The sequence below is a fragment of the Schistocerca nitens genome, chromosome 3, assembly GCF_023898315.1.
Source record: "Schistocerca nitens isolate TAMUIC-IGC-003100 chromosome 3, iqSchNite1.1, whole genome shotgun sequence".
NCBI lineage: Eukaryota > Metazoa > Arthropoda > Insecta > Orthoptera > Acrididae > Schistocerca > Schistocerca nitens.
In genome coordinates, this window is record NC_064616.1 from 559783050 (window position 1) to 559795856 (window position 12807).

Below are 12807 nucleotides of genomic sequence, written 5' to 3' on the forward strand. Positions count from 1 at the left end.
TGTGTGTAATTTTGAAGCATTGTCAAGAAAAGTGCTATTTAGACAATCTAGATGTAATGCACAATGTTCAGGTTAATATGGAAAATACACAGTTCTCAGTGTTTTCTGATTTTTAAAAGTGGAAAGAAAATACTGAGAAGATAACAATGGCAGTCTTTGTTAAAACAAAGGTAGCTCTAAAATGGCAAATGATGGTACTATGAGACATTAATATATATGCCATCACTCAGGTCACTCTATTCCACAGAGTAAGGGTATCAGACATTCTAAATTGCAAGGAAGCAAAAAAATTGGTGGAGAGTGCCCAGCACAAATTAAAGTTACTCAGACCTCAGGTGGTCGATACCAGGTAATATTTATTTCAAAGCATATTGGTCTTGACAACAACTCATGTCACATTAGATTAACGGAAAGAAAAAGTGTCAGCATAGCTGTAGATATGATGAAGAAAATTCCTTTTCAGATTAAAGTGGATAAAATCAGAGCTTTAGTCTCTGGTTTTGAACTGGGAAGGATTAATCTCCTAATGAGGCACGATATTGCAAATACTAACCCAACTTGTCCTCATCAGTAACAAATCAGGACGCAATTAGAGTAGAGGCCTTGGTGCATGAAATAAGCACAGGTGATAACACAGAGCTATTTTGTAATCCCAAGGGGTAGTTAGTGAAACTCAAACAAGCCTACAAAGCTCTAATTTTGCATTAATTACAATGAATAAAGCCCAGAGGGAACTCTTGAAGAAATATGGACATGGCTGTGTTTGTGTGGATGCAACACATGAATTAAATAGACATGACTTTGAATTAACTACATTATTAGTGCTAGGCAATATGAGACAGGAGTTTCTTTGTGCCTTCCTTACATCAAACAGGAAGCAAGCAGTCTGCCCTGACACACGAAATTTAAAGTAATGCTCCAAGAAGATAAGGGGCATAGCATGCCATAGTGGTTGTTTTCCCACGTACTTTAATATCTTCATTCCATTTTAATTGACGGTTGACATATTTCTCACATGCATTGTCATTAGTCATGCCTAAATGTTTGGGATTGCCATGAATATCCAAAGTACCTTCAAAATGCAGAAGTACAAATTATAACAAATTATTGCAAAAGTGCTCAGTGCACTGTACTGCTTAAAATGACACAAATTGTGACTTCCTTTTGAATGTGATTTAAAGAAAAATACTAATAACAGTGTTAAAAATAACACAGTAGGGTACATGAGGACCAATTTTACACATTTTCAATGAAATGAACTTGGATATTATGGTAACTTAAGCCTGTTGGCAAATAAGTACACATTTTCATGAATCATGCATTTTGTGGTGTTTATAAGGGTACTAAATGAATATTTATATTAATAGCTAGCTCCTTTTATTTCTATTTTTGGCATGAAACAGACATACCATAATACTGTGTTATTTTCGGACATCGAACATGTCAAAATACACTAATGCACATACGCAATCCGCAATCTGGTATTTACAGTTTCTCCTCATTGAGTTTACCATGGATCCATACCACGGTGCAGCTTGCAACATTTTTTTGAATAAAGCAAAAAAGATCAAATACACAGTACATCTGAACACTATTGGTACAAAACTATATAATTGACAACCACGATGCCATTATATCTGCATAAATTGTTTTACCATTTGTACACCTGACTGTTAGGTTCTTTCAATAAAGGTGGCAAGTTCTCATTTTCAAAGAAACAAAGGACAGCAATGGCTTCCAAAACTGGAATGAGCTGTTCGTTTAATTCGTCTGCTAGAAAGGCTGCCTTAGTTTAGTATCTCAAATGATCTCAAAAGTTGATATGTAGCTTCAATCATCTTTAATACCGTGTCTGCACATCATAATGACACCAGACTTGAGTTTATCATGGTGCAAATAACTTCCTCTCCCTTGCTGGTATATAGCTTTTTGCTTAGGTGAAATCAGCAAACTTGGGAAGTTAGATGGCTGACTCATTGAGTGTGACATCTACTGACATCACTAGGTACTTAGTGGCCTGATATTTTAAGCCTAAAATACCAGAAGAAAGGACAGCGCATAATTTCAAGTGTTAGTTCTTGCATTGTTTTTTGTCTTATTTTCTCTTTCATTTCTTTTTCCCTCCTCTATTGTGTTCTTTTCAACTTTTCATCACATTGCTGACTTTGCACATAGTAATTCCATGAAAATGTCTTGATCAATAAAAACTTCATTTATGATCCATTTTGAGTCATCAACATAGTCCGCTCCCTGTAGCTGAATGGTCAGCATGACAGAATATCAATCCTAAGGGCCCAGGTTCGATTCCTAGCTGGGTTGGAGATTTTCTCCGCTCAGGGACTGGGTGTTGTGTTGTGTTGTGTTGTGTTGTGTTGTGATCCCCATCGACGCACAAGTCACCGAAGGGGCGTCAAATTGAAAGACTTGCACCAGGCGAACAGTCTACCCGATGAGAGGTCATCATCATTAGATAACTGTGGAAAAATTTACACAAAAAACAAATTCAAAAAACTAATACATAATACTTACGAGGCCAAAGTAACATTGAGAACAGAAATACATATCACGTAGTAGTACTTACAATATGCTTAGGGAAGCTCATGTAAGTGAGCAATACAAGAAAAATGTATAGTCTCATACGCATTTGCCATTAGGCAATATTTGCAAAAGATGTCATTTGGAGACTTCGCACTGTAAACTGAAGGTAGTCAACTTGAGGACTGTATTGTAATGACATGACGCCAGATGGCGTTGATGTCAAAGATTGAGACAAACCAAGACATAAATTTTGTAATACGCAAGATAACATAAATATTCCTACCATGTTACATCTGTTTTTTTAACAGTGTCATATCATTAATAAATAAATAAAACAGAATATGCTATGAGTCAAAACCTGTCACAGGACGTACAATACTTCATACAGCACCTTAGACAACTAGGCACATTGAGAGAGGAAGCAATGCAGATGCTGCCATTATAAAGGAAGACATGCAAGGATGCTTCAACCTATTGACACCACAGGTGGGTCATGTCACAAAACAAAACCTATCACAAAATAACAATTTTTCCAACTGTGTCAGAGTGCTGGGGATGGATAGGAACAAGGAACAAGGGGGAGTGGCTGTAGGGGGAGGGGGCACCAAGGGCAAGGTAAGGGTCAGATGAAGATAGATGTTGAATTACTTGGAGGGGGGAAGGGATAGGTGTACCAGCATAATGGTCTACTTTGAAAGATAGTAATGTACTGAAAAATAAAGACCATGGTCATTTCTATTGTAATGTAATTTTAATGTCATTATGTTTGTTATATTAAGTTAGTGAAAATATACCATTGGAACAATATTTCCTCCATCCCTTCCTTCTTTATTCTCCTGCATCCCTTCATGCAGCCCTTCCGTCCAGTTCGTCTGTTCTCCACACCTTCCAAACCTCTGTCTTTTCCTACACAGGTCCCCCTCCCCCTCCAAGTAATTCAACATCTGTCTCCATCTGACCCCTCTTCTGCCTTTGGTTCCTTCCCCCCCTCTTACAGCCCTCCACTGGTTCCTTGTTCCTCAGTCCAACCTGACCCAGTTGGAAAAATTGCTACTGTGCTTTTCAACAGACATGCTGTCCCATACACATTCTTCATTCTCTGATGAAGTTATAGCAGTGTTTCTCCTTTGGCAGCCAAGAAAAGAATAACAGCATGCTGGTCCTGTTTGGATGAATTTGGTAATAACATCGCCATAGTTCACATTTCTGCAGTCACAACATGCATGTTGGACAGATACGAATGCCACTCTAGTCCCTTGCCTACATGTCAGTGCTTATATACCCACATTAGACTGAGTTATGTCACTTACATGCTGTGGCAATGACATCAAATGGAAACTCTTAGATCGCCCCTTACATCTATGTGCCACCTGAGAATGAGCCATCACTCTGAACTGGTAGTGGCAAATAAAATGTTTAAAAAAATTTAGCTCTAGTGGATTATTATTACAACAGTATGCATTTCACAGAAACTATTTAGTTCAAAAGCAGTGCTTATGGGCTGCACGTGTGTCCAGCTTGTATAAGGATCATTACAGTCCCACTTGATAGTGAACTCTATTTCTAATTATTTCAGTCTATATATGAATCAAAAATATACCTGCAACTAGAAATAAAAACATAGTTTTGCAAACTTCATGGAGATGACACAAATACAGGAATTAATTAAGATGGTATTATACCTGATTGTGCAATAAATGTTTTGTCCCTAATCTTCTTGATTGCACAATAAATGTTAGCTTGTTTTTAGACTGATGTTACAGTCTGTTGCAAATCAGTACCAGTGTCAACAAACTGACATTTCTTCATGGCTGCTGAACAACCCCAGATGGGGTCTACAGGCCAGTAATGACAAATGAGTGTTTCAACTGTTGTTTGATTTTTGTAAGTGCAAGAATTTTGCTTCATCAACAAAAAAGGAGGAAATGGTTATGGGAACTGTGTGTAATCAAGGATTAACTAGGAGAAATATGCAGACCTGGTATCAAAGATGAGACAGCTGTGGTTCTGAAAGCCAGCACCTATGTAAAATTTTATGTGCACCTCTATCTGTTGCTGGATGGAAAACCGAGCGAGGTGGCGCAGTGGTTAGAACACTGGACTCGCATTCGGGAGGACGACGGTTCAATCCCGTCTCCGGTCATCCTGATTTAGGTTTTCCGTGATTTCCCTAAATCGCTTCAGGCAAATGCCGGGATGGTTCCTTTGAAAGGGCACGGCCGATTTCCTTCCTCATCCTTCCCTCACTGGAGCTTGCGCTCCGTCTCTAATGACCTCGTTGTCGACGGGACGTTAAACACTAATATCCTCCTCCTCCTGGATGGAAAGTATAACTTTTTTTCTATCTATAATTGATGGTAATTTCAATTTTAAGATGTTTCCTTATATTTATTGTATACTGATGACATTCATGGTAAAGAAAATAAAAATAACTGACACACTAAACTTATGAAATCAGGCCTTCAATTTATGATGCACTTACCTTTCATCACGACTGTACCTATCAGTTCGAGAACTGTAGTATCTGTTTGGATCAGGAGGGGAAGCATCCTGCTGCTCATAGTCAAAGTAGTCACTGCTATAGTGTGAATCATCACGCTCAGGTTCACGGTGATGGTAATGTTGGTCACGGAGATCAGGCTGTTGCAGAAATGTTGAGACTAAATACATATTTACTTCACTATAAAATGAAGTAAAAAGGTAAAGTACATATGTCATTTAAACAACAACAAAATCTGATATCAGCATATTCCTGCCTTACATAAAATGTATATGTATATGTTTCAGAAAAATAAAAGAAAAAACCCACTGAGGATGAGGATGCCACAAATGGGGTGAAAAATTTTTTTGGGGTTAAGCAAAACAAAAACTGAGTTCTTGCAAGAAGGTGGACCCTCTTTAAATCATTATTATTTTCTCCAAGTATGGGAACATAGCTTAAAATTTGATCAAGTAATTACATAGCAAATATAGCATAGCCTATACTCTCTTCTCTGGATATTGCAGGTGTTTGTATTAATTGTTACTCTGAGGTGACAATACCAAAATTTATTGATAGGGACCCATCTGCCTTGTGTACAAAATGAGATGAAGATGAAGTAAAAGACATCAGTGGGAGTAGAAGATCAAAGATGGTACATTACAATGGACCATGTGATGAGGTGTTTATCATCCTGTGATTATATATTTTATTGTCCCCTGCTAGGTACACTATGTGGTCAAAAGTATCCGGACACCCTCAAAAACATACGTTTTTCATATTAGGTGCATTGTGTTACCACCTACTGCCAGGTACTCCATATCAGCGACCTCAGTAGTCATTAGACATCATGAGAGAGCAGAATGGGGCACTCTGTGGACCTCATGGATTTCGAACGTGGTCAGGTGATAGGGTGTCACTTGTGTCATATGTCTGTACGTGAGATTGTCATACTCCTATACATCCCTAGGTCCACTGTTTCTGATGTGATAGTGAAGTCAAAACATGAAGGCACAAAAGCATACAGACCAACCTCGTCTGTTGACTGTCAGGGACTGCTGACAGTTGAAGATGGTTGTAATGTGTAATAAGCACACATCTATCCATACCATCACACAGGAAATCAAAACTCCATCAGGATCCACTGCAAGTACTATGACAGTTAGGGGGTAGGTGAGAAAACTTGGATTTCATGGTCAAGCAGCTGCTCATAAGCCACACATCATGCCAATAAATGGCAAACAAAGCTTTGCTTGGTGTATGGTGAATGCCCAGTGAACGTCATCTGCCAGCATGTTTAGTAAAATTCGGAGGCAGTGGTGTTATGGTGTGGTTGTGTTTTCCATGGAGGGAGCTTGCACCCCTCGTTGTTTTGTATGGCACTATCACAGCAAAGGCTTACATTGATGTTTTAAGCACAGTCTTGCTTCCCACTGTTGAAGAGCAATTCAGGGATGGCGACTGCATCTTTCAACACAACTGAGCACCTGTTCATAATGCATGGCCTGTGGTTACATGACAGTGACATCCCTGTGATGGACTGGCCTGCACAAAGTCCTGACCTGAATCCTATAGAACACCTTTGGGATGTTTTGGAACACCGACTTTGTGCCAGGTCCCACCAACAGACACTGATACCTCTCCTCAGTGTAGCATTCTGTGAAGAATGGGCTGCCATTCCCCAAGAAACCTTCCAGCACCTGATTCAACATATGCCTGTGAGAGTGGAAGCTGTCAGCAAGGCTAAGGGTGGGCCAACACCAAATTGAATTCCAGTATTACCGATGGAGGGTGCCATGAACTAGTAAGTCATTTTCAGCCAGGTGTCCAGATACTTTTGATCACATAGTGTATATGATCTATCAGGTTTTATTTGAAACATATAATTCTCACTGCCATCACTCACTTCCTGCACAGGCTACAGTTTCACACTTCAATGTGTGATATTCATAAAGGCTGAAGATTCATCCCCATTCAAACTTCATAACTTTCCCATATTTGTTACAACGTTTGATACTGGTAAACAAAAATAAAATGTTCACTGGTCTGCTGCAATATTTTCTGTGTGTCTGAATGAGCTTTCAGTGTGTGCTGCCCTACACACCCATACATTTTTCTAATGTTAAATATTTGCAAACTGTTTCTTTCTATTATTTGAATACGTCATTAAAGATGATGCAATTTGTAGATATAGTTGTTCACTTGGTAGAATTTTTATAATTATCTGTTGGAACATGGTTTGACAAAACAGGCAAGACATGTAATTACTGGAGACCTTTATTCACAACTCACTGTACGGAGAACAGCACAGAACTAAGAACCACAGAACAACAGGTTATGGGCCCAGGTTATTCGATTGGCAAAAGTTCCTTTTTTTGATTAGACAAAAACTTAAATTTGTAAGCTGAAAAGTGTGGACATAAACAAGTTCAGTAACAAGTCAAATACGGTGTATGTGACTGCTGCACATGGAGTCTGAATAGAAACACTTTCACGTGGTAACTACAACGCATGGAGAATACATTACTCTGCAGCAGAGTGTGTGCTGATGTGAAACTTCAGTTTTAATCTGCCAGGAAGAGGGTAAAGTCAAAGTGATAGTAAACAGATTGGTAAATTGTTTTATTTACAAGAAAATTGTCCATAGGCATGTGTTGTTGCCAAACCTAAAGTTAAGAAAAATGATATGCAAATCTGGCATGCTTGATAAGACAGTTGCACTTGCAAGATTTGGTCAAAATACTCAATGTGAGAGGCTTTAAATCAAAGATGTCAATCTCACTTGATGCACTATGTGTCTTGAAGAAAAAATCACATCCACTCCCTTCACCAAATGAGAAAGGAACTCAAACAATCTTCTGGAGTTAATCCACTCTGGTGTCTGCAGGCCAATGACGGCAACATATCAAAGTGGTGCAGGTTTGTTGTGACAACCACAGATGATGGTATCAAGTCTATTTCCTTTGACATAAAGCAGAAATTGTCAATAAATTTGTTGAATTCTAAAACCTAGTTGAAAATCAGACTGGTCATAAAATTAAATCATTTCAGGCAACTACATCCAAAGTCGTTGCTTAACTAAAGGACGGTACAATGAAAATCCATATGAGAAGCGGCTGAAGAGAAAATCTGATCTATCTAATTTTCATGTATTTAGTCAAAAAGTTGTCATCCTGGATAAATTACTAACTTAAATTTAAAACAAAGGAGAGTTCAATCCTAAAGGCAATGATGAGGTTTTTGTAGGCTATTCCAACTGTTTGAAAATCTATCATTTGTGGTTATCAAGAGATCACATGATTCAGAATGTCAAGATTTGTGAAGTTCCATGATCATGATAGTTTTGATCCCAAACAAAGTTATGTGGCCTCCTGTGAAGATGAACCAGATCATCACCAAAGAAGAAGCATCAACATGATTTCTGTGGGAGCAGATTTCAGTGGTGACACAAACAATGAATCAGAGCCACAGTCAGATGATGAACTATTCTACGGTTTCAAAGATTCAAAGAAGATGGGCCTCCAATCACTACATGCCAAGAATTCATCCCCAAAGATGACTTCAACTGTGATCACGACAATAATTCTCCAAGTGTCACAGCTGCTCAACAGTTTGTATCAGATGTAGAATCATCAGATGTTTCAGTTCATGTTAATTTAATTGCAAATGCAACAGATGTCAATTTCAATGATGTGTTATGCAGTACAGATCATCGAGAGTGGTTCAGGGCAGTATATGATGAGATCAAGTCACTTGTAAAAAAAGATTCATGGGGCATTGTAGACAGACCAACAAATGAAAGAGTAATTGACAGCAGGACTGTTCTGAGTAATAACTATACAAGTGATGGATCTCTGTTAAGGATAAAAACATAAATAGTTGCATGAGGATTCAACCAAATGTCTGGAGTTGACCCTTTGTGGAAATATTCTCCCAATTGCAGGAATTAAATCCTTTACACTACTCATGACTCTGTCATTCAAATTTGACCCGGCGGTTCTCACAAATGGATATCACCACTGCATTTCTCAATGTGGTGAAATGTATGCAGAAATATTCATGGAACAGCCAGACTCGCTGGTCTAATTCTTATAAAAGATTAAATATGTGGAGAAAGATAACCATATAGTCAAGAAGGCAAGTGACATGCTTCAAACACTGAAATCCAATGATAAAAGTGTGTAAACTTAGAAAGGCATTTATGGGCAGCACCAAGATGGCCGACAGTGGTATGTCAAGTTGAATGCATTGGTAATGTAATTTGGATTGCAACCCACAAATTCCAATCCATCCACCTCAGTAGACAGTTTAGGAAAATGTCAAGTCTTCCTACTCATTTGTGTAGATGACACTATGATTGCTTCAGTAGACCCAGAAAGGACAAAACAAATCAAGGACTGATTAACTGCCAGATTTAATGTAAACAATTTTGGTGCCATCAGATGCTACCTGGCTATATAGTCTGTTGAAAACATGACATTATGCCAAACTGGTTAAACCAAAAAAGTTTTGCACTGACTCAGAATTGATGACTGTAAGCCAGTAAGGATTCCATTAGCTAGTGGGAGCAAGTTGGATGCAAGAGCCACAAATACAGAAGCTGCATCCATTATCCATTCAGAGAATTGGATGGAGCACTGATGTACATTGCCATTGGTATTCAGCTGAACACTATCTTGTATTCCAAAACATGCCCTCATGTCATAGATATCTTCCCTTTCCTCCAACAAAGACTGCCAGCAGTTATTATGTTATTGACTTTGCATTTAATCCTATGCACAGGACAGGATACTTCTGCCATCAAACTAAAGACCCCTCTGCCTACAATGGATTCATCAGGACAAGTATTAGCAGGTTGATTGGCAACTAAACTTGTGTGTGTGTGTGTGTGTGTGTGTGTTTTAGTACTCCTTCTGTGGGAATTGCAGTAACCATTGATTAAAACTGCAACACTGTATACATGAATATATTAATCAGCAGTTACTCAACAAATTCCTGGAAAGATGGTTTGAAGTACTATTAGATATCATTGACAATCCTAATATGAGAACATTCAACACTATGGAAATGATGCAGCCCAAAATGGTACTCTTCCTTTCATACAATTCTGAAGCTGTATTGCAAGAACACACTATTAATTCACTTCCACATTCTCCGTGCAAATAATACTTCTTCTACTCTGGCCTACTCGTCTGCCTGACACTGTAAAAAAGAAAAGTCATCTACATGGAGTACTAACTCAATTGGAGAAAGATGAGGGAATGAAGGTTACTTGGTCTACTTAAGGAATAATACTGGTATCCATCTGCATTGATGTAGGGCAACAATGGGGAATGTAACTCGGAACTGCTTGACATAAGAGTTGAAACCTGCTTCTTGTAATATTAGTGTCTTAACCACTGCCTCGCCCTGTTTCAACTCTTTATTATGTTTCTATTTTTACAAAAGCAATGTTCACAGCTGAGAAATTTATAACTGCTTCATCGAGCAGTATAAAAGAATAAGATGACCTATAAACTGAACTTAAGGAAGCTAAATTGTAAACTGGTGTTAAAAATTTAAAATTTATGCATAAATTACAACCATCAGAGAACATTTCTGATATGGGCAAAGTTATAACAATTGGTTACTGCAAATATTCCATTTCATAATTGTAAACTACATGTAAAATGATAGAAACAGGGAAAACATTTTGACTGTGTGAAAATTAATTCAGTCAATATGAAAAGTTACCATGGGTGTGGAGAAAAATATGGAGACACCAAAGGCACAACACATTACTGTACCTACTACCATGTACGAAAACTGTTGGCATTCAAAACAGCTCCCAGTCCTCTCCGGATGGATAAATACAGGTTTGGTACAATTTTCAAGGTAATCTTTTACCGTTCTTTCTGCAAAATTATGGGAAGTCCAGGTAATGATGATAGAGGTAGATAGTGGTCACATATGATTCTCTCCAAAGTAGACCACAAAGATTTGGTGAGTGGTGGCCAGAGGAGATGCAACAATTCATCCTCATGTTGACAAAACTGGTCTTGGACAATGCAATCTGTCTGATCAGGGGCCCCCTGTCTTGGAAAATAGCATCACCATTGGGGAACAAACATGGGATGGACCTAATCAACCGAAACGGTAACATCTACATCTACATCTGCATCTACATAGATACCCCACAAGCCACTGTAATGTGTGTGGCAGAAGGTATCCTTTACCACTACCTGTCATTTCCCCTCCAATTCCACTTGCAAATATACTGAGGGAAAAATGACTGTACGCCTCCATATGAGACCCAAAATCTTGTATCTTAACTTCATGTGCCTTATGTGCAATGAACGTTGGCTTCAGTGGAATCATTCGGCAGTCAGCTTCAAACGTTGGTTCTCTAAATTTTCTCAACAATGTTTCCCAAAAAGAACGCCACCTTCCCTCCAGTGACTCCAATTTGAGCCCCGAAGCATCTCCGTAACACTTATATATTGTTCAAAACTACCGGTAACAAATCTAAAAGCCCTCCTCTGAATTGCTTCGATGTCTTCCTTCAATCTGACCTGGTACGGATCCAAAACATTACAGCAGTACTCAAGAATAGGTCGCACCAGCGTACTATATGCAGTCTCATTTACTGGTGAACCACTCTTTCCTAAAATTCTCCCGATAAACTGAAGTCGACCATTTGCCTTCCCTACCACAGTTTTCACATGCTTGTTCCACCTCATATTGCTTTGCAGTGTTATGCCCAGATATTTAAACGACTTGACTGTGTCAAACTGGACACTAGTAATACTGTATCTGAACATTACAGGTTTGTTCTTCTTACTCATCCACATTAACTTCCATTTTTCCACATTTAGGGCTAGGTGCCATTCATCACACAACCAGAAATTTTGTCTACGCCATCTTGTATCTTCCTACAGTCACTCAACTTTGACCCCTTACCATACACCACAGCATCATCAGCAAACAACAGCAGACTGCTGCCCATCCAGTTCCCCAAATCATTTACGTATACAGAGAACAACAGCGGTCCTATCACACTTCCCTGGGGTACTCCTGATGATATCCTTGTCTCTGACGAACACTCACCATCAAGGACAACATACTTTGTTCTATTATTTAAGAAGTCTTTGAGCCACTCACATATATGTGAACTTATTCTATATGCTCGTATCTTCGTTATCTGCCTGCAAAGGAGCACCATGTCAAATGCTTTCTAAAAATCTAGAAATATGGAATCTGTCTGCTGCCCTTCATCCATAGTTCTTAGTATGTCATGGGAGAAAAGGGCAAGATGAGTTTCACACAAGCACCGCTTTCTAAAACCATGCTGATTTGTGGACATAAGCTTCTTAGCCTCAAGGAAGTTTATTATATTCGAACTGTGAATCTGTTCAAGAATTCTGCAGCAAACAGGAGTTAGGGATATTGGTCTGTAATTTTGTGGATCCATTATTTTACCTTTCTTATATACTGGAGTCACCTGCACTTTTTTCCAGTCACTTGGGACTTTGTGCTGGGCAAGAGATTCATGATAAATGCAAGCTAGGTAAGGGGCCAATGCCATATAGTACTCCTTGTGAAAATGAACTGAGATTCCATCTGGACCTGGTGACTTATTTGCTTTCAAATCTTTGAGTTGCTTCTCTATGCCAGGTACGCTTATTTCAACGTCGCCCACATGGGAATCTGTCCGACGATCAAATGACGGTATGTTTGTATGGCTCTCCTGTGTGAATGATTTCTTGAACATGAAATTTAAAACTTTGTCTTTCATTTTGCTATCTTCAACT

General features: G+C 38.7%; 1 protein-coding gene across 4 annotated transcripts in view; it reads right to left on the bottom strand.

Annotated features, from left to right (window-relative positions):
* LOC126248465 (epidermal growth factor receptor kinase substrate 8-like protein 2) overlaps window positions 1–12807 on the bottom strand; it is a 217871-nt gene that overhangs the window by 33339 nt on the left and 171725 nt on the right. For all 4 annotated transcript variants that reach the window (XM_049949474.1, XM_049949471.1, XM_049949473.1 and 1 more), the window contains exon 11: window positions 5021–5178. In XM_049949474.1, coding sequence (XP_049805431.1) covers window positions 5021–5178 — 158 coding nt within the window. The remainder of the gene's footprint in view (window positions 1–5020; window positions 5179–12807) is intronic.